General features: G+C 44.2%; 1 protein-coding gene across 1 annotated transcript in view; it reads left to right on the top strand.

The window, feature by feature from the left end:
* The first annotated feature begins 1,928 nt into the window (after positions 1-1,928).
* Positions 1,929-27,674, top strand: part of CC2D2A (coiled-coil and C2 domain containing 2A) — a 79,817-nt gene continuing 54,071 nt past the window's right edge. The window contains exons 1-8 of the mRNA XM_040419085.1: positions 1,929-2,164; positions 8,127-8,210; positions 13,735-13,804; positions 16,184-16,275; positions 20,117-20,218; positions 20,807-20,908; positions 24,530-24,715; positions 26,023-26,176. Of these exons, the coding sequence (XP_040275019.1) occupies positions 2,126-2,164; positions 8,127-8,210; positions 13,735-13,804; positions 16,184-16,275; positions 20,117-20,218; positions 20,807-20,908; positions 24,530-24,715; positions 26,023-26,176 (829 nt within the window). The 5' untranslated portion in view covers positions 1,929-2,125. The remainder of the gene's footprint in view (positions 2,165-8,126; positions 8,211-13,734; positions 13,805-16,183; positions 16,276-20,116; positions 20,219-20,806; positions 20,909-24,529; positions 24,716-26,022; positions 26,177-27,674) is intronic.

The raw sequence follows: 27,674 nt of genomic DNA, 5'->3' as shown, positions 1-27,674 counted from the left end.
TTGTCTCATCTAGAGGGAGATACCATACCAGATTAGATCCCACAAAATGAACTGTAAAAATCCCTTGATAATTATAAATTCATGATACTCCATTCAACATGTTAAAAATCCTGCTCAAGAATGAGGTTCACAACTAACATTGCTGCCATTACTCCTCTCACAGGGATTGTCACTTTGCTTTCCCGGACTCCTGAGTGTCTGATTTGCACAGATTCATTCATTGCTCCCATATGGCTACATAACTGGACCCACTGGGGCACATTTATCAAGCTTGCCTGTTTTTAGGCTTTCAGTTCTGTCCAATTAGACCAATATTTGGCCTGTATAACAAAAGATCTGTGGGTGTAATAGGCCATTGGACCAAGATTGCTCAGAAATCTGTCAAATACAGCGAGTCTGTGTAATACAGCCTAAGGCCTCTTGTACACGACCGTATGCCCTCCGAGACCTACAGTCCGTGAGCGGCCATATGTCCCGGAGCGTCATTGATCGTGCGCACGGATAAGATCATATGAGTGCGGGACAATAGTCCCGCGGGCGGCCCGACGTGCACAGTATCATTGTAATCTATGATGCTGTGTGGTCCCGTGCGCACGATCAATGCTGCTCCGGGACATATGGCCGCTCACGGACTGTAGCTCTCGGAGGGCATACGGTCGTGTGCAAGAGGCCTAAGGCCTCATGCACACGACAGTATTTTTTCACGGTCCGCAAAATGGGGTTCCGTTGTTCTGTGATCCGTTTCCGTTTTTGTTTCCGTGCGTCTTCCTTGATTTTTGGAGGATCACCAGACATGAAGAAAAGTGAAAAAAAATCTAAGTCAAGTTTGCCATGCAAAGGATAGGAAAAAAGCGGACGCGGATGACAATCTTGTGTGCCTCAGTTTTTTTTCACGGACCCATTGACTTGAATGGGTCCGCGAACAGTTGTCGGTGAAAAAAAATAGGACAGGTCGTATTTTTTTTACGGACTGGAAACACAGATCAAAGACGCGGATGACAAACGGTGCATTATCCGAGTTTTCGACGGACCCATTGAAAGTCAATGGGTCCGCAGAAAACCACGGAAAACGGAACAACGGACACGGAACACAACAACGGTCGTGTGCATGAGGCCTAAAACTGGTCTAAGTAATATGCGCATGAAAAAGTGGTGTAAGTGAACTGAAATAAGGTGCACATCTCTATACATTTGAGCCAAAATGTGGCGACTAGTGTTGAGTGAACTTGTGTTTTAAGTTCGGCGTCTAAAGTTCGGGTTCAGGTTATCGAAGAATCGCGTTATGGATTCCGCTACCACGGACCATAACTTTGGCTGTGGTAGCGGATTCCATAACGCGATTTTTTGATTACCCGAATCCGAACTTTAGACGCCGAACTTAAAAACACAAGTTCGCTCAACACTAGTGGCGACACTCAGCACTCAGACACAGAAAAGTACGAGCGGAGTACAAATTGGACAGTTTTTACGACTAAATCAGGTGCAAAATAAGGCGCACCTACATAAAAATGTCAGAAAATAGGTGCAAAAGTTAGAAAACTTCTGAATTAGTCAAAATTGGCAAACAAGGCGCAAATACCTCCAAAACAGGCACATTTTCAGTAGTAAATGCAAGTAAAAAAAAAAGACTTTCTAAAATAGCCTTTGTATGCCTAAAACCAGGTGCAGACACCATTAGCTTTTCCGGAGTCAGGGAGAGCGGAGTGACAACCTCCCTGGGAGCTGTAAGTCTGCACACAATTACCCATCTTTTCCAGAAACAGATATAACATACACTATACTAAACTATTTCACAGCTTCTCAGCAGACTGAACCTGTGGAAATACAACTCTCAGCATCAGCCTGCAGCACAGCCTATGCCTCAGTCAGATCCCAGCCCAGCTCTCTCACCACACTGGAGGATGATGGGAGTGGGAGTGGCTGTCCAAACAATGGCTGCCTACAGTTACTATGTTGTTAGTGCTCTCCCAGTGCCAGTAAGTTGCCAGCTGAGAGGTTAGTCCTCAGCAGTGTGTTACAGGGGCCACATAAGACATGCAGATCCCATGTTAAGGTGGTGGAGGCTTCAGACGAGAGCTGAAGAACCCAGCAGAAGCCTGGCATCCCTGGCAGAGGAGCTGCCACCATGAGGGGCACGGAGGAGAGGCAGAGGATGATCGTGGAGGTGCGTGATACATTGTGATACATTCTATTTGTAAACACTCTCTTAACCCTTTGCTGTGCTGCCGGCTCCTAGCTCCATGTGTGTGATCTGTTCCTTTGCATCAGCAGGAGACTTTATTGTCAGAGGTTTGTGCCATTACAGGTAGTGAAGGTGTTAACCTTGGCAGTGTTATTTACAAGTCTATGCCAGCAATGAAGGGGTTACAGTGTGGTTTCAGTGGGGAGGGATCAGTAGATTGTATGGAGGTTGCTAGGATGGGGCTACACAGAAACCAACTGTAGAATGCATAGGTGTGTATGTAGCAGAGCTGGAAACCAGATCCTGAGGCTGCAGTATCCCCCTGCCTCCATCTATGCCATACACTATATAATAATATATAGAGGAACACGCTTGACCCGCCAGTGGTTCTACAGAGTAATGCATCCCCCCAGCTAGCGGATGTCAAAGTGTACAGTGCTCAGCCCATTCATTCTACATATATCTCAGGCGACTTTCACACAGGCGTTTTGGTTTCCGTTTCTGAGATCCGTTCAGGGCTCTCACAAGCGGTCCAAAACGGATCAGTTTTGCCCTAATGCATTCTGAATGGATAAGGATCCGCTCAGAATGCATCAGTTTGCCTCCATTCCGCTCTGGAGGCGGACACCAAAACTCTGCCTGCAGCGTTTTTCTGCCCGCCATGTGGTGCGGAGCAAGACGGATCCGTCCTGGCACACAATGTAAGGGTACTTTCACACTAGCGTTAAAGTTTTCCGGTATTGAGTTCCGTCATAGGGGCTCAATGCCGTAAAAAACCACATCAGTTTTGTCCTAATGCATTCTGAATGGAAAGCAATCTGTTCAGGATGTCTTCAGTTCCGTCCCTTTTACAGTATTTGGCCGGAGAAAATACTGCAGCATGCTACAGTATTTTCTCCGGCCAATATTCCGGAACACTTGCCGGATCCGACATTAATTTCCATTGAAATGTATTAATGCCAGATCCGGTACCAAGTAGTCAGGAAAATGCCGCTTTGACGGATCCGGTTTTCCAGTCTGCGCATGCGCAGACCTTTTAAAAATGTGAAGAAAAAAAAATACCGGATCCGGTTTTCCGGATGACACCAGAGAGACAGATCCGGTATTTCAATGCATTTGTCAGCCGGATCCGGAAACAAATGATGTCTGTTTGCATGCAGCGACGGAACTGCCTGACGGATCCTCACAACGCTAGTGTGAAAGTAGCCTTAGTCAATGGGGACGGATCCGTTTTCTCTGACACAATAGAAAACGGATCTATCCCCTATTGACTTTCAATGGTGTTCATGACGGATCCGTCATGGCTATAGAAGACATAATACATGTCATGACGGATGCATGCGGTTGTATTATGGTAACGGAATCGCTTTTGCAGGTCCATGACATACGCTAATGTGAAAGTAGCCTTAGCTGTAGGCTGAGCAGACATTCCACATCTTTTCCTTCCATACACACGCAGGCTCGGATTCTACTGTAGCTATTCCTCCTGACCCCCCATACACATGCACGCTCGGATGATTGTACTTGTATTCTCAACAGAGGGAGGAATAGGCTGCCAGTGATGGTCAGTTCTCAGTGTTCGCCAGCGAACACATGCTGGCTGCCATCTTTAGTAAGGTAGACTCACCCGTCCGGCGATGCACAGGTAAGCCCTTACCTGCGCCGCGAGCCGGTCTGAAATGAAATGCAGTCACCGGGAGCAGGCAGTTCCGAGAACAGCCCGATGAAAGCCCCCGGCGGCTGTTCTCAGGACTGCCTGCTCCCTGTGACTGCATTTCATTTCAGACCTGCTCGCGGCACAGGTAAGGGCTTACCTGTGCATCGCCGGACGGGTGAGTCAAGATGGCAGCCTGCATGTGTTCGCTGGCGAACACTGCGAACTGACCATCACTGGCTGCTACCAGACACATCTGAAGGAGGCTCATCTCCTATGAGAAGAATGCACAGAGTATGTTAAAAAAAATCCTCAATTTTTCCCTGACATGGAGGGAAGGTCAGAAGTAAGGGCGTTCCTGTTCATATGCCATCATTTTACCATCAGTAGGCAAGGGCGGATTGGCCATAGACCTTACAGGGACATTTCCCGGTGGGCCTCCCAAGTCCTCCTCTCTGTTGCTGACCGGGGACATAATGAGATCTCAGTGGTAATTAAAGTTGTGAGAATCAGGTACTCATGTACCCAACCAGATACCTCATGTACCCAACCAGATACCTCATGTACCCAACCAGATACCTCATGTACCCAACCAGATACCTCACATACCCTACTGAATTCAGCTATGGCCTTCATCTCACTTCCTAAGCCCCCTGCTCCATATCTGAAACCAAGACAACGTGGAGGAGGACAGAAAGTGGCATCTATTGGAGGCCACCACAGAGGGACAGCTTTTGGGGCAGTATATTGTGCTTCAGCGGGGTATATGGTTCTGATGAGACGCTATTGCTGACCCTGCCTACTCGTGTTGCCCCTTCTGTCAATTTGGGCCCATCTACAACATGGGGCCACTTTAAGTTCCCAGTCCGCTCCTATCAGTAGGGGTCCAACTTCTGGGAACCCCCAGTGATCCTGAGAATAAAGGGGCTGCTGTACTGAATCGGCCCTTGGGCTCCTTCCTTCTCCTGGAGATATGCCATGACTTTGGCCAGTTTCACATCAGCTTGTTTGGTCTTGCAGACATGCTCCCTGTGGTGGCTGCATTTCCCAGACCGAACAGTGTTATTCTGTCCTGAGCTCATAGCATCAGAATGATCTATGATGCTGTGAGTTCCTGCCTGACCACAAGTCTTCTCTACTGTAATCACTTAATGCCCTGAGTACAGTACAGTAGACCAGCGGTCCGGCAGGGACTGACCGTATCATCAATCATTATGAATGCATGAGTTCAGCTCAGAGGAGCAAAGTCAAGTCTGGGAAATGCCGCCATAACGGGGAGCGTGTTTCCCAGACCAAACGAGCTTTTTCACCGACCCATAGACATGTTTGGTCCACAATACGGATGAAAGTATTGCATATCCCTGTTTTTCCACTGACCCAAAAACAAGACCGTAATGAGTGAGTAAACACATTTAGGGCTCATTTATATGATCGTGAGGGCTCGGTGCCCATATTGCAGACTGCAAACGGCGGGTCCGCTATATACGGGCACCGGCCATATGAACTCCCTGCTGCGGATGACCCATTGATTTGAATAGATCCGTGATCCGCAATATATACGGCCAAAGATAGGACTTTAGCGGAGCAGTGGCGCAGAGCGGAACCCCCGGAAACAGCACAGCCAACGATAGGACTTGTCCTATCTTTTGCCGTATTTTGCGGATTACGGACCTTTCAAGTCAATGGATCCGCACCGCAATACAGGATTCACATGGGCGGTGCCCGTGCATTGCGGACCGCTATTTACGGTCCACAATAGAGCCACTGAGCCCTTATGGTCGTGTGATTAAGCCCTAAAATGAATAGATGTGTCTGCTGTCTGTGGAGAACATGGAAAGCAGGCATCTAGTCACTGACGTGAACTCATTTTTTTTTTTTTCCAGTGGTTTTCTGGTATTTAGATACTGATGGTCTATCCTTAGGATCATCAATATCAGAATCTGACACCCCCGCCGATCAACTGTTTCAGGCAACCCCCCCGAAGCTGGAAGCACAAGGTTCAGTACATTGTGTGGTGGCCATGCTGGATACTGCAGCTCAGCTCCCGTCCAAGTGAATAGGAGCAAAACTAGAATGCGCCGTAAACTACACAGTGTCCACTGTATAGTTCCCACCGGTGGTGGCTGCCTGAAACAGCTGATTGGTGGAGGTGCGGAGTGGTGGACCCCAACAATGTAATATTCGTGACCTGATAGGTCGTCAGTATTTAAAGGGCATCTGTCAGCAGTTTTGTACCTATGACCCTGGCTGTTACATGTGCGCTCGGCAGCTGAAGACATCTGTATTGGTCCCATGTTCATATGTGGCCGCATTACTGGTGTGGTTTAATTATATGCAAATTACCCTCTAGGAGCAACGCCCCCTCTCCACTTTGATTGGCATGATGAAACTTTCACTGCCTGTCCCTGTCAATCAAAGTGCAGAGAGAGCAGAGCCTCTAGGTGTAATGGCGACGCCCCCGTTGCTCCTAGAGGATCATTTGCATATATTAAACCATCATTTTTCTCAGCAATGTGGACACATATGGACATGGGACCAACACAGATGTCTCCAGCTGCCAAGTGCACATGTAACCGGTCAGCCAGTGTCATAGGTACAAAACTGCTGACAGATGCCCTTTAAGTACCAGACAACCCCCTTTAAATGGATGCCACGTAATGCTACATTTAATAATATAATAATAATCCTTATTTATATAGCGCCACCGTATTCTGCAGCGCTTTACAAATTCAGAGGGTTCATGTAAAAAAACGAAAGACATCACAATGTAACTGGCTAATATATAAACACTAGGAGTGAGGGCCCTGCTCGCAAGAGCTTACAATCTATGACATGTAGAAAATGTACTGCCTCAGACAACTTCAGTGATACTTCATGCAAGGAAGACGTCGTCCCCTTTAAGTTACAGCTTTATATCATCAAAGTCCACCTCTTTAGTAGTAGAAGTGTTACAGTAATGATATATTAGGTAATGGCCACATCTGGGCAGACGGGATACATTGACCCTTTCCGTTTTATCACGGCGCTCAGCGTTTCTTTTGTGTGATATTACCCAAGGAAAACATTGTAGTCTTGGCAGTCCGTGTTATTTTTGCCGTTCTGGGCACCACGTCTGTTTGGCCTTCAGCTTGGCGATCCCTGAGCCAGTGATGTAATGGTCACAGTGCTGCTATAGGAATGAATGAAGCTGGATGGGGTGCAGAGGTTGTAGTTGTACCCAGGCCCTAGCACCTTAAAGGGGTTGTCTCACTTCAGCAAATAGCATTTATCTTGTAGAGAAATTTAATACAAGGCACTTACTAATGTATTGTGATTGTCCATATTGTCTCCTTTGCTGGCTGGATTCATTTTTCCATCGCATTATACCCTGCTCGTTTCCACAATCCATCAGCGGTGGTCGCACTCGTACACTATAGAAAAAAAGCACCCGCCTATGGTCTCTCCCACAGTTCCGGCCACCAGAGAGGTCAGCACTTTTTCCTAAAGTGGGCAAGCACGACCACCGCTGATGGATTTCAGGGTGGTCGTAACCATGGAAATGATCAGTGTATAATGTGATGGTGAAATGAATCCAGCCGGCAAAGGAGACAATATGGACAATCACAATACATTAGTAAGTGCCTTGTATTAATTTCCTCTACATGATAAATGCCAATTGCTGAAGTGACCTAAAGGCCCCAGTATGAAAAGCACACGGTAGGCGGACTGGACTGTTACAATTGCCATTGGGGTCCGGGAAATTCACGTTGCCTCTCTGAATGAAATGCACATGACATGAGCCCCTTTATTCTAGAAATTAGCCATAATCTGTGACGTCGGTAGCTACTCGGCAGTGTCCTCTTGACACGATGTTACAGTGGGAACCTAACATGAATGAATGATCTCTGTGTCCCAGGAGATCAGTCATTCCCCTTCAGAGCTGCCCTCAGCAGGAACTTTAGCTCAGCCAGAAAACGGAAGCGATCAAGAGGGAATTAAAGGCGTTCTGCAGAAAAACAAAGCTTCTTCTTTCAGAAATTGCGCAACATCCGCCTACTGGCTGTGCCTGGTACTGCACCTCGGCTCCATTGAAGTGAATGGGCAAGCTGCAATTCCGTGCACAACCTGTGGACAGGCGTGGCACTAATATGGAAGAAGGCAGCCATGATTTACTGATTCTGTAAGACTGGGAAGCTTATCATACATCTACGTCATCATTCTGTTCTAGGTTTAGTGTCCTGTTAAAGCCAAGTTACTCTGAAGAATGAAGCTGCTTGTCCTATCATTTTTTTAATGCTTTTTGGGTTTCAGGAGATCCCGGCTAACGATGAAGATGCTGAGGTGGAGCAGCTGAAAAAGACATTAAAAGCACAACGGCAGAAAAGGAAGAAAGCGGTACGGTACTTTGCCCGCAGTCACCGCAGTGCCTTTGTATGTTAGGCCTCATGCACACAGCCGTATTTTGTATCCTGGTCCGATCCGCATTTTATAAGGATTGCACATGGACCGATTCATTTCTATTGGTCCGCAAAAAGGAAAAACGGACAGTACGCAGATGTTATCTGTGTGCTGTCCGCATCGACAAATTATAGAACATGTCCTATTCTTGCCCGTATTGTGGACAAAAATAGTCATTTCTAGTAATGAGAGTGAGAAAAATGCAGATTGCAAATGGAAAGTGTCCATATTTAGCGGATCTGTGATTTGTGGACCAGTATACGGACACTGTTGTGTGTATGAGCCCTTAGGCCTCAAGCATAGGTTTCCCATTGACCTGCACTATATACAGTAGGTTATGTACTTTCATATACGTTGTACTATATATGATATACTGATCCCACATTACAGCCAGTGTCGCGCTCCAGAGCTGCATTCATCACTCTGCCACTTGCAGGTGGAGGCAGTTGACAGACCGTAGCTGAGCTTCTATAATGCAAGATCGCTACTGCACTGCATTATGGGAGATATATTTTACTATATCGGGTTACTTTACAGACTAAGGCTACATTCACACGTCCGCAAAATGGGTCCGCATCTGTTCCGCAATTTTGTGGAATGGGTGCAGACTCATTCATTTTTAATGGGGCCGGAATGCGCTGTCCGCATTTGTGGATCCGCACTTCCGCATCCGTGCTTCCGTTTCCGCAAAAAAAATAGAACATGTCCTATTCTTGTCCGCAATTGCGGACAAGATTAGGCATTTTCTATTATAGTGCGGCGATGTGCGGTCCGCAAATTGCAGAATGCACATTGCCAGTGTCCGTGTTTTGCGGATCCGCAATTTGTGGATCCGCAGAACACTTACAGACGTGTGAATGGACCCTTAGGGCTCGTTCACACGACCGTTGGTGTCCCGTGCCCATGCTGTGAACCGCAAATTGCGGTCCGCAATGCACGGGCACCTTCCGTGGGGCAGGCGCATGGGGATCGCAGACCCATTCACTTGAATAGGTCCGCGATCCCTCCGTTCCGCAAAAAGATAGAGCATATTCTATCTTTCTGCGGTGCGGAGGCACGGAACAGAACCCCAGAAAGCACTCGCTTGAATGGGTCCACATCCGTGATGCGAAATGACAACGGAACGGTGCCCGTTTATTGCGGATCTGCAAATGCGGTCTGCAATACGGGAACGGGACACCAACGGTCGCGTGAACGAGCCCTTAGTGTAATGCCACTCTCACAGTCAGAATTTGGTCAGTATTTTTCATTTGTTTAGCAAAACCAGGGGTGGAACCTACAGAGGAAAAGTACAATGGAAAGATGTGTCTTTTCTGTGTTTGGGCCCCGCTCCTGGCTTTGACTTACAAATACTGATGAAAAACGCTGACTAAAATACTGACCGTGTCAAAGTGACTCAAAAATTACAGGAGTTGTCTCATCTCAGACAATTGTCTTATAGGTGTAGGTCCCACCACTGGGACCTGCACCTATATCGGGAACGGAGCTCCACAAAGTGGTGGCTGGAGGACTGTGGTCCGGCCACCACCAAGCGCTCTCCCCATAGAAGTGAATGGGGGCGCACCACGCATGACCGGCCATAGCTCCCGTTCACATCTATGGGCCTGGCGTAAATAGCCGAGCCAGCTCGGCTATTTTCAGGTGCCACATAGAAATTAATTGAGGGCAGCTGCATATGCACAGTGCACCCTCCACCACTTTCAGGGCTCCGTTCTCGATATAGGTGCAGGTCCCAGCGGTGGGACCCGCACATGTCAGACAATGGGGGCATATTTTAGCGATATGCCCCCATTGTCTGAGATGAGAATAAAAGAATGAAAATACTTAAAAATTACTTTATTATAAATATATCCCCAAATACCTTTCCTTAGTTATAATGGTTTGTTTTGTCTTGGGAGCAATCATCAGGAGCAATAAAATGGCTGCCGTCCTATTAGTGCACACATAACCTGTCCTAATAACATAGCAGGACAAGTTACTTCACAACACTGAGGTAAAGAGCTGCCTCATCCCCCTCTCTACTTGTCAGGGATTATGATCCTTAATACAGATAAGATTTTCAGCTGAATCTCTGTAAGAATGGAGTTCATGAGGAGACATGAAGTACAGAGAGGAGGTGGGGGTAATGAGCAGCAGCTATTCTGCAGTCTCCATTACCACAGCCCCAGCTTACCATAGTCTGTCCTGTCCGTCCTGCCTGTACAGGCGTCTCCTCATGAACTCCATTCCTACAGAGATTCAGCTAAAGTTCTTATCAGCTGTATTCAGGACCGTAATCCCTGACAAGCAGAGCAGAGAGGAGGATGAGTGATTAGGACAGGTTTTTTGTGTACTAATAGGACAGCGCCCATTTTGTTTCTCCCTGTGATTGCTTCCTAGACAAAATTAGCCATTATCACTAAATAAAGGTATTTAGAAATATATTTATAATAAAGTAATATTTAAGTATTTTCCTAATTTCCGGAGAACCCCTTTTAAGGATGTTGGATCCTTCTTTCTCTCAACATCAGGGGAGAGGTAGGTGGCCCCTATATACAGTCCATTTGATTGTCTGGCTCAGTCTTTGTCTGTCTATTGTATATGCTAATGCAGGTGACCAGAGCATAAAATGGGACCCAGTAGGGATTATAGAATCCAATATTCTAAATTACTGGATGGCCATGAAAAACTGTATAAAAACTTAGAGAACCTTCAGAAAAGAAAGCCCTTGAGGTCTTCTAATACTGCATCTAAGAAATTCCACATTATATCTCTGTTCTGGAAGCAAATGCCAGATGATCAGATTGTCTGGTTTATTGGATGCCACAGAATATTTTATGTTTATTAGTCTTTGGTGGCAGATTTTAAAACTGAAAATTATAAATATATGATTATATGCTATCTTATCATGTTTTTAATTGTATAATTTTTAATGTGTATTTTTTGATGAACTGTGAGACAGCCATGTGTGTTTCCACAAGGAGATTGAACCAAGTGCTGGCCCCAGATAAGCTGTTTTTGTAACTCCCATCGCTACACGAACAGCTTAGCAGAGCAAGTTACACGACTTCCGTAACTCCTGGACTGCGCTGTTTGCGTACTTCCCATTCACTACAAGAGGAGTCACGGAAACAGTGGAGCCCCAGTTTTATAAGCCTGGCCAGTTAGGGTCCGCACTTCTCAGAGAGACGGGACACACCCTTTAATTAAAGCACTACACCACCAGTGAAGATGGCATTAACCCTTTCATCATCCTGACATTGTCTCTTGTGTGTGCTTTGGGGCTGTTTTTACACATTGTGAACTGAATAGTACATACAGCAGGTTAATAACTATGCACTCTGCAAATGTAAAACCACACGATATACTATATACGGTAATTTTTCATTTATTTTTTATTTTTTTAGAAGTCAATCTGATCTCAACCCTTAGTCCACATTTTAGAAAAAATATGTGGTCTTAGGCCTCATGCACATGACAGTATGTATTTTTCCGCCTGCAAATTGTGGATCGGCAAAAGACGGGTACTGTCCTTTGCGGAACAGGTGCGGACCCATTCATTCTCTATGGGGACGGAATGGATGCGGACAGCAAAAGATAGAACATGTCCTATTCTTGTCCGCAGCTGCGGACAAGAATAGGCATTTCTATTGCGGGTCCGCAACACACCACGGACGTGTGAATGGAGCCGAAGGGTCCATTCACACATCCGTGTAATAGAAAAATGCCTAATCTTCTCCGCAATTGTGGACAAGAATAGGACATGTTCTATTTTTTTTGGGAACGGCATTGCGGACCCGGAAGTGCAGGTCCGCAATTCTGTATCCGAGCAGCACGTCGTGCTGTCCCATAGAAATGAATGGGTCCGCAATTCCGTTCCGCAAAATGCGGAACGAAATTGCGGACATGTGAATGGACCCTTAGGGTACTTTCACAGTTGCGTTTTTCTTTTCCGGCATAGAGTTCCATCAAAAGGGCTCAATGCCGGAAAAGAACTGATCAGTTTTATCCCCATGCATTCTGAATGGAGAGTAATACGTTCAGGAGGCATCAGGATGTCTTCAGTTCAGTCATTTTGACTGATCAGGCAAAAGATAAAACCGCAGCATGCTACGGTTTTATCTCCGGCCAGAAAAACTGAAGGCTTGCCTGAATGCCGGCATTTTTTTCCATAGGAATGTATTAATGCCGGATCCGTCATTCAAAATACCGGAATGCCAGATCCGTCCTTCCAGTGTGCGCATGCGCAGACCAAAAAAAAGGTGAAAAAAATAAATGCCAGATCTGTTTTGCCGGATGACACCGGAAAGACGGATCCGGCATTTCAATGCATTTTTCTGACTGATCAGGCATTTTTAAGACTGATCAGGATCCTGATCAGTCTTACAAATGCCATCAGTTGGCATACGTTTTGCCGGATCTGTCAGGCAGTTCCAACGACGGAACTGCTTGCCGGATCACTCTGCCGCAAGTGTGAAAGTAGCCTAAATCCGCATTTTTTGCGGACCTGTTGACTTCAATTGGTATCTATTTGCAGAACGGACATAGAGAAGCAGAGGGATGATCCATGTGCTTTCCGCATCCATATGTCCCTTCCGCAAAAAGATAGAAACTGTCTGCAAAATGCAGACTACGGACCCGTTGTATTTAATGGGTCCGCAAAGAAATGCAGACGGCACATGGACTGCATCCGTATTTTCCTGGTCTGTGGTTTGCGAACCTCAAAATGGCTCCGATCGTGTGCATGAGGCCTTATAAAAGAGACCTCACCCGCTGTTATAGAATGAAGCTTGGGGAATATAACATTTGCTCCATATGTTGTCTCTTACTCTCATTTCCATTGAGATTTACGTATATAGCTCTAGAAGAAAGGATGTGAGCCGCCTTGTTATCTCCCGAATTTCCATGGTTTCACGTAACTATTTCATGCAGTAAATCTGTTCCATCTTCGAGGGGCCATGAACAGGCCGTTCTGTATTAGAACCTGAAGGTTGTTTGTGTGACTGCGATTTCGGAGAGGTTTTGATTGGATTCTTGCATGAACGCTCTGGTAATATAACTTAATAGTCATTTACTCTGTTAAATAACAGAAAAAATAAACAATTTTTCTATTGGAATCATTAAAAAATAAATAAACGCCCCTGTGCGTAGATATCGCTGTTACATACTTGTTATGACTCCCCCTGGTGTTCTTTTGATTCCATTGCATTCTGGTGGTTGGGAGCTTAGCTGCAATAACTCGGCGCGGCCACTACACGTTGAACAGCGCTGTGCTCCATTCTCGGTGGTAGTTCCGAGGGGGTGTCAGATGTCGGACCCCAACCGATAAGATATTAGTGACCTGTCCGTCAGTATTGTCAGCCCAGAGAAGAGTCTATGTATATAATTCTATAAAGGTCTGTTCTTCTGAGCAGATCCCTTCTCTCTGATCATGGAGGACACATCTGACGGTAATCATATGTCTGCTCTTCCATCTCTCCAGCTGATAGAGAATGTCAGAGACGCAGAAGCCGTGGAAGATGCTGGGTCTTCTACTACACAAGGACAGCGCAGTGAGTACAGCCCCGGGGCTACAACCACAATTGTTTGGCTCTGGATGAACATTCCTCTGTGGATAATGATGTCTGCAACCATTCACCTTGTCAGAAGCCGTGCCGAGCGCGGGAACTGGAGACATGATTTATGTAGACTACTCTGAACAATATTCCATCCTGTCGAAAAATTTAATCCAGCAGATTATATTGCCAGATTATAATGCAGATTTCAAAATCAAAAACAGCAGAGAGGTGTCTTCGTGCGTGTGTGCATAGTGCATCCATATATTCATGCTTATCAGATACGGTCTGCTGTAGACTACGAAATGGTCTCTAGTTTTGGTGACTTTGGTGATCGTTTTGGTGGGATTTCCATAAATTTCCAACCACCTTTTACAGAGTCTTTTAGTTGATTGCTTGTCTTATTTGGGTCTTCTTATTATTTTATTCCATCCACGTGTCTGTATGAGGGCTTATTTTTTGCAGGACAAGTTAGAGTTTTTAATGCACCATTTTGGGTACATACAGTGCTGCCCATAACTATTCATACCCCTGGCAAATTTTGACTTAAAGTTACTTTTATTCAACCAGCAAGTAATTTTTTGACGGGAAATGACATAGGTGACTCCCAAAAGATAATAAGACGATGTACAAGAGGCATTATTGTGGAAAAAAACATTTCTCAGCTTTTATTTACATTTGAGCAAAAAGTGTCCAGTCCAAAATTATTCATACCCTTCTCAATAATCAATAGAAAAGCCTTTATTGTCTATTACAGCAATCAGACGCTTCCTATAATTGCAGACCAGCTTTTTGCATGTCTCCACAGGTATTTTTGCCCATTCTCCGCCACCTTCACCAGTTTCCTGAAAAGGGGGTGTGGGGGGGATGGGCCAGCGGCTCCACCACATTTATCGTCTTTTACACCAATTTTCGGGCACCGCCGTTCTATGATAAATCTTCCCAAGAATGTTGAGTCATTTTTCAAATACATTATATAACTTATACTGGTAATGAGTTGAATCCTGACTTTTGGCCCAGAGCTAAAAATAAAATTTCTGCTTGTTTCTATTTGAAACCATTGACAAGCTTGTCTTTTCTTTTTCTTTAAAGGGAAAGTGTCTTCAGAAAATGACCTATTGTCTAAATAAGTGGGCGGGAAAGTGTAGAAAATGGTATAAATGTAAGACAGCTTGTAAGACAATTAGAACTGGCGGAGGATCCACTGAAGTTATGGTGAGGCCGGCGCCTCTACAGATTAGGGCTTTATTAAGACCGACGCCTAAAACGCCGGTCTTCATAAATGTGCCCCTATTATTTGAATACAGACATTTTAAGGTCTAAATGAGATCAGATCATATTATTTTAATTGTGTGTTTAATATATAATTAGAAACGATACACGTTCTTAAGAGCCATGGTAAATTAAAGGAAATTTGTCACCAAAAATGTTATCTGCCAGTTAAAACCAGATAGCAGCACATCTCCTTTTTTTTCTAATATGTTTTTATTCTCTGATTACAATTTATTTTAAATTCTTTTAACGGAACATGATTATGGGGGCGGCCATCCTGCCTGATCTGTTTACAGCATTTAGAAAGCATTAAGAAAATTGCTTTACGGCAGCCCCATGGGCCACAGGCACAATGGTCAGGAGAGGACCTCACTGACTTCTATGGGAGAGTTTTCTGGGCATGCTCTGTGACCTCTGCAGAGGTCATTGTACAAGGAAAGAATAGATAATCTCTGACAATCCCCTATTGTGAATGGTGGATCCTGTCTTATCTATACACAGAGGTGATATCATTACAGGCAGGATTAGAATGACAGATTAGCAGGTAACTGCAGTAAAGTAATTTGTACCGACCAAGAAGTGGCACCTGTTACTTGGCTTAGTGACCAGTGGGAAAACTTCAGGATTTTATGGTTGTGTTTAAATATAGATAAAGACGTGGAAAAGTAAAAATAATATCATGAAATTTTTAAAAAATATATATTAAACCTAAAAACATGATTTAAATAATAGGTCATTTTCTGATGACCGATTCCCTTTTAGTCAAGAAAATGTTTTCTTAGGACAGTAAGAGGTAGCCTGATTTCCCTGCAGTGCCCCTACAGGACAAATAGAACATAACAACCCATCTGTGAGAAGTGTAACCACGTTTACCTGTGCCACATTTTATTTTTTTATTATTTCTTAGTTTGGCCGAGGTTCCATTACATTTCATTTTCTTTTTCTACCAGCGAGGATGCTGTCTTAGCATGTGAACAATTTCTAAACCAAATGTATTTTTTTTAATTTTTTTTCCCCTCATTGTTTCAGAAATAGAATATTAACAACAGTTATGACGTGACTAAAACTAAACTCCAGAGTCTAACCCAAATATCCTGTTTTTAGATTTGCCTCCATTAAACATCTCCAGTGCAAAGCCTAGCTTTGCGGAATCTTCCATGAGAGAACGGCTGCGAGAAAAACTGAAAGCTGGAAGGGTGAGGAGATATTTGTGTTTTTCGGCTTTTCAATGGGATTTTTTTTGGCTTGCCTCGGTCATGAGTTAAACATAATTGTGTGCAAACAGAAGAGTGACTTGGCGCCTAGACTCTTTACCAGGGATGCAGAACCATGTGTGGTCTGAGAGCCACATTTTCCGACTGAACCAATCCCAAGGGGTGCAATAAAACATAAATGGGTTGGATTACTATGCAATAAATAGGGCTTTTCAAATGAAGTATTAATGCAATACACATGCAATAATAATATTCCTTTTTTATGTACATTACTCTGTAGTAGCCCCCCCCCCTGCTGTTTATTCTTCTGGTCCACCTTCTCCTGCATTCAGAGGTGGACTCACATGCTCGGTAGCTTCCTTGCTGCCTTTCTCCTATTAGTGCCAGTGTAGTGATCTCATAGTGAAGAGGTCCAGGCAGTGGCGTACATAGAGAAGTAAGGGCCCCATAGCAAGGGTCAAACCAGGCCCCCCACACAGGACAGAAGGGTTTCTGCCTAAACCCTGTTCAATGACCCTTGGGCCATTTTTCCACTGCCTCGTTTGCTAAAAGTTGTTCCTTTTAGAGCAGGCATGCTCAACCTGCGGCCCTCCAGCTGTTGCAAAACTACAACTCTCATCATTCCCTGACAGCCTACAGCTATCATCCTACAGAAGGGCATCGTGGGAGTTGTAGTTTTACAACAGCTGGAGGGCCGCAGTTTGAGCATCTCTGCTTTAGAGGGTAGAGTCCTGACCAAGTTTTCACCTCAGTAGAAGAGGAGATAATACCAACTAAGACTGGGCCCCCTCTTGCCCTTGGCCCCATAACAGTCGCATGGTCTGCCGCTATGGTAGTTATGCTCGTGCCCAGTTACCTTTCTCTAAATCCGTAGACCTATTTAGATAGAGCTCTCTCTAGACAGTGGAGAAGGGAGTTATGGGGGCATTACATACCGTATGCATTTCTAGGGATATATGTGAGGAACTACTATTTATGCAGGGTAGAAAGGGTTAACAAGAGATAATGCAATACATCCTTGGAGATGAAGGTGCTTTATTGTCTTATGTGAGCTGCTGCCCACCCACTGAAAGGCAGGAAAGATCTCTAAGTAAGCAGGTAAATCAGTAAAAGGAGTTGTGGGATAATCCCTTTAAAGGTGACACATATGGCATACTATTAGTATATGCCATAAAGTCTGTTAAATGCCAGTAGCATCCCCCCCCCCCCCACGAACTTCCCTGCAACCCCCACTCTTGTGGCTAGTCAAGATTGCCCACGCTCGACATACAGCCCCCCTCCCCCACTCGGTGGGGGGTTGCATGAAAATAAAATGGTCGGGGTCGTAGTAACATGCTAATTAATTTCTATGACTACACTGCAGTCCTTGGTCACTCAACATTTATCGCATCGAAGATCGCTGGGTAGCCACAGCCTAACACGCATGACCATGCACCAACCATGACACCGCTACCGTATGTCACGGACACTTTCCTATGGAAATGCAATGTGGCATGAGCTTTATTACAGATGTCTCTAAATGGCTGGCTGTGTTTTATGGAGGAGTGCTATTTGGTGGCAGGCGCTACCATGCCACATTGTATTTCCATAAGGTGGTGTCAGTGACATACTGTAGATGTGCACACTAACAAATATACATTTTGAAGTAGCACCTATAACAATGTTAAAGCAGTATCTAAACAATAATTGTGCTTGTTACGTTACAGTGTCTATCATTTAAAGGGTTCTCTGAAAATGTTTTAAAATGGTTGCAAGCAACCTGTCCTAAAATTTGAGCAGGACTGGATGTCTTCACTCCGCTTCCTAGGGGAGTGAGGGAGTGTGACCTCATTACACACTACACTCTGGTACTTGTGTATACAACATAATGGTGAGTGTTCCTGTCAGGCTGCTCAGCCACGATGGCATAACATAGCCATGATCACATTATTACCATCTATTGTAAAGCAGTGTAGTATGTAGTGAGGTCTCGTCCCCTTACCCCCGTAGGGCAACCAGTGCTGCTCACATTCTAGGACAGATGGCTGGCGGACATTTTATAGTACTCCTGGAGAAGTCCTTTAAGGACATGCCACACTGTATTATGCTTCCGGTTACAGCCCACTATGCTCCTCCATTCAATGTCACCAGGTCTCCCCTTCTTACTGTATCTTTCTCTCCATCCTCCTCTCTCTTCAAGTCCAACTGCAGACTGTCTCCAGTCTTGTCCTCCATGCTTCTCTCTTGCTCTGCCTCTTCCTTCTGGTCCTGCTTTCTTCTCCCTCCCTCCTCCTGCAGCAGTAGAGCCCAGGTTCCTGTTTACCAACCACTTTCTCCTCTGGCTTTCTGAAGATCCAGATGCCAACGAGGGGGCAGGGGCAGCAGAATTTCCTCCCTGGCCATGACACTTACTAGTACTATAAATTCTGTCCAGCGCTGTGTTATAGTAGTGCAGCTCTGAACAGAAGAATCAGACTGTAGAGTATGCCGGGCCCCTGCTGCCACTGGTGGTGGGCTCTGTATGTAAATAAGCAATAGTGCTGGCTTCGGTCCTGGCTCCGGGCCACCATGATGCTTGCTGGCAGCTTCTACAATGGTAGTTAAGCTCCTGGTACAATTGGTAGTTGTTGTGTCCCTGCTCCTCTTCACTTTTCTGTGGAAAATACATATGAGCAGTAACTGGATGGTTTAAGGTCCACATGTGGCCTCAGACCACAGGTTGTGCACCCCTGCTCTATACAGTCCAATAAGTTGTAACACCGTATTGTCTTATAGACTTTCGAACAGTAGAGCTGACCATTCATTACATTTTTGGATTGATCTCAGAATTGGGCAGTTTGGAGATAAGAAAAGCTCAGTAAAATAGATAGATCATGGATCTCTCATTGATGATCCAATGACAAGAGAACAATAGTATTCCCAAAGTCTTGACTGTAAGAAATGGCTGAAGAGTCTCACAAATGGTTTTGTCCACCGGCTTGGAATCTGAGCTGCCACAGGAGCCCTCCTAGTCTGGAGGAAGCACCGAGAGGGATCACGTGCCATCACATACATACAACATTGAATCTTTTAGGTTGGCTGAAGCCTTTTGGCAGGTGCATCCACTATCTCAGCTTGAGCTGGACATCATATAAATGCCCTAAAGTAAAGAACTGTAAGTTTTACTGCTGTGAGGAGTGTCAAATGTTTGGACTTGTTACGGCTTTGTACAAGCTATAAGTTCTGCTCAGCTATCATGTCTCACCCATGAAGCTCTTCTGATGGAGTAATCATTCAGTACACCATCAGAAGCTTCTACGGGTGAGCATCTCTACAGTATGATGTTATATCGTTTGGACGACTTCATAGTGCAGAGCTGTAGGCACTCCATGTGCTGTCATTCAACCCTCAAATAGGCATAATAATACTGTACTGTAATCATTTTTAAGTCTTATGCCCTTCCCCTGTTCTAATGAAGTATTACTGATATAAAATATGTTCAGGAGTCTAGACACGTATGTCATGGAATATGGTAACGCAGAGCATGCTGAGACTTTAACATGACCTTCTCCTCTGGAGATCCATTTTTACGTGAGTTGTGTTTATGTCCATCCCAGACCAGATGAGGCTCTAGAGCAGCCAAGTTACTAACATACTTATGTAATTGATCAGATAAACTCTGGTTTATTTCATCCCTCACGTATGACGTGGATCACACTAGAAACGCTGTGAGGGTTGATTACGTGTTTACAGCAGGAAAGTATGCACCAGAGCATCATCAAACCCATTCTAGTCAAGTGTGATTGCAGTGAAGTCGTCCATTGCTCAGAGCATTCTTCATTAATCTTGAGATTTTACTTTTCAGTCTAAAGCGGAGAGCATACTCCAGCAAGAGTCACCAACCGTCTCACCACAAAGCCTTACTAGATCCAGACTTCCAGATGCCGGTCCAAGGTTTGGTGAAGAGGTGAGTACAGTCAGGGGCGGATTGGGAACTTAAAGTGGCCCCATGTTGTAGTTGGGTCCAAATTGACAGAAGTCAGGGCCAACACAAGTAGGCAGGGCCAGCAATACCATATTGTGGCACATTATTCCACCTCAACAGAGCCAAATACCACAATATACTGCCCCCAGCAGCACAAGATACATCCCCAAAAATTTCCACTGGCGGCCATGAGGAGGGCTTAGGCGGCCCCCTGGGCATCGGCCCACTGGGAAATTTTCCCTGTAAGGTCTATGGCCAATCCACCCCTGAGTACAGTGCATCAATGGCTGATTTTGTGTATCCATACCAGAGATCAGTGCACTGTGGATATGGGTGTGTAATACAATGTCTGTAGTAAAGTAGAGTCGGCTGAGCTGCAAAACCACGCACAGCCTATGGGTAAGAATGACACTGTTTCGGGAGGGAAAATAGTCTTAAGTTGGTTGACGTCATAGATGGAGAACTCATAAAATATCCCAGTCAATAACTGATCAGTTCAATATAAGTTTGTGCGGGTAGCACGAGATTGTTTAAATGATCTTCTTGCTTGTATGTCTTCTGGTCCCACAGCAGGATGTCATCCCTCTTCAGAAAGCAAAGGATGTAGAAGCTCAACTATCTTCAAAAGTAAGATTCCGTGATGCTGTGAAGACAATCCAGAAAAAATCTAATGTGAGTCTAACCATACCTCTCAACTTTTTGGACGGTCAAAGAGGGACACTTATAGTTCCTCATGTAAAAGATACATTTTTACTGCATATCTGTACACATCAATTTTCTTTTACACTAGCGCACAAATTATCTGAATATAGATATTTCTAAAACCCAAATTGCATCAAATACTGAAATATTATACAAGGCTCTGATATACAGAGATGAACTAAACACTTTCTGTATCACTATTGTAGATGTATTAATGCAAATCTATACGTCAGATCAAAAAAAGGGACATTTATGGAGCAAAGAGGGACTTGGGTCAAAAATAGGGACTGTCCCTCCAAAAGAGGGACACTTGGGATGTCTGGTCTAACTAGCAGGAGTCATACATTACCTGTATTAACTACTCAACAACCAGGCCTGAAAAAGATCTTAACACCTCTGGAGACAATTTTTTTTAATTACTGCATTGTACTCATTTTAAGATAAAACACATATTAACATAGACATAAACATTTTCAACAGGTTTTCCTCTAAAGCTTTCAGTTTCAGTACATTTACAGACTAGCCGGCTCTCTGCTTCACACTGAATCCATCAGGGCCCTGCTCTGTTGGCTGGATCTGTAGCCCTCATCTCTGGACCCCTGACAGCTCATAAACACTCATTTATGGCTACGTTCTTAACAAACCTGTAAATACTGACCTATAATGAGCATTTATGAGCTGTTAGGAGAGTACATATCTAGCCGACACAGGGGCTTTCTGATGGATTCACTGTAAAGCAGGAAGCTTGCTAGTCTGTAAATGCCCTGAAACTGAAAGCTGTAGAAAAATTGTCGAATTGTTTTTAATAAAGACCCACTGAAAAAATGATTTGCTATTCCAAAATTAGTCGACTGAAATAATAGAAACATAGAAACATAGAAACATAGAATGTGTCGGCAGATAAGAACCATTTGGCCCATCTAGTCTGCCCAATATACTGAATACTATGGATAGCCCCCAAATGTGTCCATAGCCTTTATTGATCAGCCATTTTTTGGTGATTTAAGAGCACGCGGTCGTTTAACAACCCTCATTTTTTATTTGTTGGGCTACCAAAATAATATTTGCTACAATTTTTTTTTTACATGATATATAGGGCTGCTTGTTAATACATTTTGTCGAGAAATATATATATATTTTTTTTTAACTGTACAAAGAATAAAAAAAAAATCTTATAGCGCTTTATTCTTGCAAATGAACACCAAAATGCTGTAAATTATTAGAATGGGTTCCCTAATTTGTGATGTCGTGGCACCATAGAGAATGAAGGACGGCACTCACCGATGTAGTCAACTTCTTCCTTTGTTACTGACAAGGAGGTAAACAGCAAGATGCAAGGGTACAAGACGCCACACAGGCACGCAACTGCCGTTTTGCGTGAATACGCTTCCTCAGGTCTGAGACCTCCTTGTGAGTAATAAAGGAAGAAGTTGACTACATCGGTGAGGGCCGTCCTTCATTCTCTATGGAGCCACTTTGTCTACACTGTTTGGGATAGAGCACCACCATTGGCCTTGGTACGCCCCCAACCACGACGCATTCATTTCTGATCCATTTACTGGTTATTTCCGTTTATAGCAGTGCCATCTGTTCATCATTCTATGTTTCACTCATTTGTGACATCATTTTGATATATGTATAGTCTAACATGAATGGGGCGGCTATAGAGATGGCTTTGGTTGATATGGGTGTATTATTATTTATTATTATTTTTCATGGAATATGTTCCCCAAGGCCCTAGTTACAGCTGTTATAGAGACATTAGTCTCTGACAGTGCTGATCTAGGTCTACTAAGCTCCACAGTTCTGCTAGGCCTGGAGAGACCTGATGATTACATGATTGCCTAGTCTAATGGAGGAAGCATCATTGTCTGTGCCCGTTCAGTGCTGTGTATGCTGGAAAAGAGAATGCCGAGACTACCTCTGTCTTCTTGGGGTCCTTGGCTTTCTCTGATAGTCAGGGACCTGCTCCTGTTAGGTTTTAGGAGCTTTAAACCTGTGACGCACATTTACAATGGCACAGATTTCATGCTCAGCCCCACACATCGTACATGGACTGCATATGGTTGTTATCAGGTTAAATAAACTTTGCACAGTATTAAAGTTGTTGTCCAGCTTAGTAAAACCATTTCAAAGACTCTTGTGGAATTCTGGAGTAACAGGGGATCCACTAACCTGGATTTATATCTCTTGGTTAGTGTAGAGCAGTTACAAGCAATGTCTCTCACTCTGGAGGACCCGTCTTGTCCGGCATTACACAGACATCTCATTGATTTGAATGGACGCAATGCTTCATTTCTCCTGTGGTAGTGCTGCATGGAAATTGAACCCTTGATGCCAGGTTTCCATGCAGATTACTGCTAATCGCAGGGTTCCCAGCGGGGGACACTTGGTGATCAATTTATTGTCAAGGGACCAGGGGCGTAACTACCATAGCGGCAGACCATGCGACTGCTGAGGGGCCCCAGTTGGGATCATCTCCTCTTCTACTAGGGGTGAAAACTTGGTCAGGACTCTACCCTCGAAAGAATCGACTTTTAGCAAACAAGGCAGTGGAAAAAATGGCCCAAGGGTCATTGAAAGGGGTTTAGGCAGAAACCCTTCTGTCCTGTGTGGGGGGCCTGGTTTGATCCTTGCTATGGGGCCCTTAATTCGATATGTACACCACTGCAAGGGACCCTTCTAACATTGTTTAAAGCGGAGAACCTCTTTCAGTGTTTATAAGATATATTTTGTGTTATAGTTGACGCCTTGTACTGTGTGCTCCCATATTGTGTGTTCCCCATTACCTCTGCAGAATATATGCCGTTTTCATTCGTGTTATGTATAGATTATCCTTATTATTGAGTAGATTTAATGCTCTTTCCATATTAACCACATAAAAATGATTTATAGCGGCAAAGACGTAGCCCGTAAATATGTTTTCCATGTGCTGCATGTAACAGCTCTGTGGTATACTCTATTTCCACACTTCCATATGTCCCCCATCTGTCCAGTTATACATATTCTCATGCATTAACATCATAGTGAACCTACCATATAGATATTTTGCATCATTGTCAAAAAATAGTAAGCGATGTAGCCTGAAAAACAGACAGGACATGAGTCATCCTGAGGCGAGTGCCAACATCAGTACTCTGAGGTTCTAAGAAGACCGTGTACTGGTAGAAGCATGTGCACTATGATGATCAAAAAAATCCCAAAACTGGAAGCCAAGTTTGTAGTGTGGCCCACCTAAAAGGTTCTTGGGGTCATAGCATGGATGTCAACATCAATATTTCCAATTACTAATGAGATTGTGAACCCACGATATACTGACATATTACTATAAGAAGCCTAGCCTTATTTTTGGCGATGAGTGCAAAGTTCATTACTCTCAGATATGAATTGGATTATGAACCATCATGTTCTCGGTTGATTGGGGAAAGGTGTATGAATGAATTGCTTGTACAAGAGATTGCCAATTACACACATCAGAGACTTCTCTCACATACATCGGGGGCAGAATAGCATGTGATAAATCCTGATTGTCCCTATTTGTAGGGACTGTTTGAGGCCTACAGAAAATAATTTGCACCAGTCTTCTTTCAGGTCCCCGATGGATTTCCCACCGCAGAAGAATCATTCAACTTCTTTACTTTCAACTTTGATCCTGAACTAGAAGCACATACTGGGCAAGACCAAAAGAAATCAGAAGACGCTCGCAGGACGGAGGACACTGTAGACTCTAGTTCAAAAGTTGAACAAGACCAAGAGGAAGAGGGAGAGGAAGGAATGGTGGGTGTATATGGAGGCATAGCCTGAAGCTGTACCCGGGGTCATCTCCTGTGATTTCATGTTCTACCTTGTAGGATGACATACCTTGTAGAAGTTCAACATACATTGTAAAAATGCATTCTGAGATGGATTAGACTAAAATTGGAGGCCCTCAGGTTCCTTTCTCAGTAGGGTGTTATAATGGTCCTTAGCTCTGAGTGCAGTTGTCACCTCTGCCCCCTCTATTTTTATACTTGGATCCGTCATGGATCAGCAAAAACGCTTCTGCCATGATAATACAACCGTCTGCATCCGTTATGAACAGATCCGGTTGTATTATCTGTAACATAGCAATAATGGATCCGTCATGAACACCATTGAAAGTCAATGGGGGACGGATCCGTTTTCTATTGTGTCTGAGAAAACTGATCTGTCCCCATTGACTTACATTGTGTGTCAGGACGGATCCGTCTTGCTCCGCACCACATCGCGGACAGAAAAACGCTGCTTGCAGCTTTATTCTGTCCGCGATGGGGACGCAACCAAATGGAACGGAATGCATTCTGGTGCATTCTGTTTCGTTCAGTTCAGTTTTGTCCCCATTGACAATGAATAGGGACAAAACAGAAGCGTTTTCCCCCCGCTATTAAGATCCTATGACTGATCTCAATAGCGGAAAGGGAAAGCGCAGATATGAAAGTAGCCTTAGTCATTCATTTGGTCCCATCAAAATCTGTGGATTTGACCTTCATACGGGTAATAATGTGTATCTGGTTTCCTGAGAGGAGATGGGGATAGCAGGGGGAGCAGGCTGTCAGTAAAGCAGATAGATCATGTCAGCCAGGGTCACTGCTGTCAGCAACTGTAGCAGCAGCATAGCCAACTATGTAAAGGAGTCTACGTACTCTATGGCAGGGATGCCCAACCTGCGGCCCTCCAGCTGTTGCAAAACTACAACTCCCAGTATGCCTGTGCAGCCTTCAGCTATTAGGGCATGCTGGGAGTTGTAGTTTTGCAACAGCTGGAGGGCCGCAGGTTGAACATCCCTGCTCTATGGCAACAGGATAGTAGGACACTTAATAAAAACTATTTAGAAAGTTGCTTATATTTGCATTTTGAGAAAAAAGCACATAAAAAAAGAAAGAAAAGGAAGGCAAAGTTATCCATAGCCTTTAATGGGTTTCAGGAATGTATGTTCATGTAAGTGATGAAAAGAATAATTAAATTGCATTGTTAGGTAGATTTTTAATATCTTTTTTTTTCTTTCTCTGCTTTTGCTGATTAGCAGGACGCATTTCTATTGTTTTCACAAGGTTACATTGTTACAGGGAGAAGCGGAGTCCTTGGTTCCTGATGATGACCTGTTTCTCATTGACCAGACGGCACGTGACTTCATAGAGTTGGTGGCTGCAGAATACGAAGGCTACCACAGCCAGCTACAAAAAGAGAGAGACGTTTTATTCGCACCAAGCTTTCGACAAGGTGATTGACAACTGCACTTGTGTAATGTGATATCAGCTGATGGCTGGGGGTCCTAACTGGTGGCTTTTTTATTTTCAGGGGTACTTTCTAACAGAAAGGGATAGTCCAAGTAGGGTAACCCGACTGAAGATTATGGTTAAATAATACTAGTGCATGCTTTCAGAAACTCAGGCCAAAAAGTTAAGCTTGAAATGTTGTACACTGGGGCAGATTTACTAATCCTGTCTAGTACTACGCGTCAGTATACAAAGCTTGGGCCAGAAAACTGCCATACAAAAGGCTTATATTTAGCACTAAAATGTGTGACTTTTTGGCTTTTTTCTCCACCCTCGCTACTTTTATAAAAAGATGTGGTGAAGGTTTACAGGGGAAGGTGGGTCACCTGTGGCCCAACACATTTAGCAGTATGTGCACCAGCTCCCTGGGGATGCACAGGCCTCCCAAAGATGCTCCAGAATTATTACCTATTATATTTTGGGGCATTTTATGCCAGTAGAGTTTGTTATTAGGACTGGAATAAGAAACACCAGTCTTAGTACATTTCCCCCTTAGTCTGGACGGTCTATGGACGCATCAGGGATGATTCTGGAGGATAAACTGTATGATGACTGTCTAGTCTACGGGGGGATTTTATCATGAGGGTAATAGTTGAAGTTGATTGAATCTGCTTTGGAGTGGATTGCGCCTAATTTACCAAATGTCACCCGTTTGTTTGACCACTGTATTTCATACTGAGTGAGCGGATGTATGGGGCGGGCCTCTGCAGTGTGCCCGCGCCATACGCAGTGGGTGACGGCTATATCATACAGCCGGCACCCGCCCACACTGACAGAGAGTGGCGATCGCACCGCCCTCGTCATTTCAACCCTCAGATGCCGCGATCGTGTGAGTGGCACCTGTGAGTGAAGTTAGAGGGATGTGGCTCCCTCTGCCTTCCAATCGGAGCTGATGCCGTAACGTAAAAAAACCGCACAATTCGCAATTTTTTTGTCATCTTGTCCTCCCCAAAAAAATTAAATAACATTGATAAAAAAGAGGTACATACCACAAAACTGATACCAATAAAAAAAATACAGTTTGTTACGCAAAAAACAAGCCCTTATACAGCTCTGCAGACTGAAATATAAAAAAGTTATGTCTGTCAGAATATGGCAATGCAAAAAAAAAGTTCTTTTTTTTTTTTTTTTTTTAAGTAGTAAATCAAAAAAAAAAACTATACAAGTTTTGTATTGCCACATTCTTACTGAGCCAAAGAATAAGGACGTCAGGTCATTTTTAGCGCACCATGAACCTGTGATGTCAAAACTTCCAAAACCTTGGTAGAAATCAGTTTTGTTTTGCGAGACACCGAATTTTTTCCCCTTTTTCCAATACAAGATATGGTAAATTAAATGGTGGAGTTAAAAAATGCATCTTGTCCCACAAAAAAAAAAGACCTCATATAGCTATGTCGAAGGAAAAATAAAAAAGTTGTGGTTTTTGGAACGTGGGGAGGAAA

The sequence above is a fragment of the Bufo bufo genome, chromosome 2 (genome assembly GCF_905171765.1).
Source record: "Bufo bufo chromosome 2, aBufBuf1.1, whole genome shotgun sequence".
Lineage (NCBI taxonomy): Eukaryota > Metazoa > Chordata > Amphibia > Anura > Bufonidae > Bufo > Bufo bufo.
Note: the sequence above shows the minus strand (reverse complement) of the source record. Positions and strands in the feature narration are given on the sequence as shown.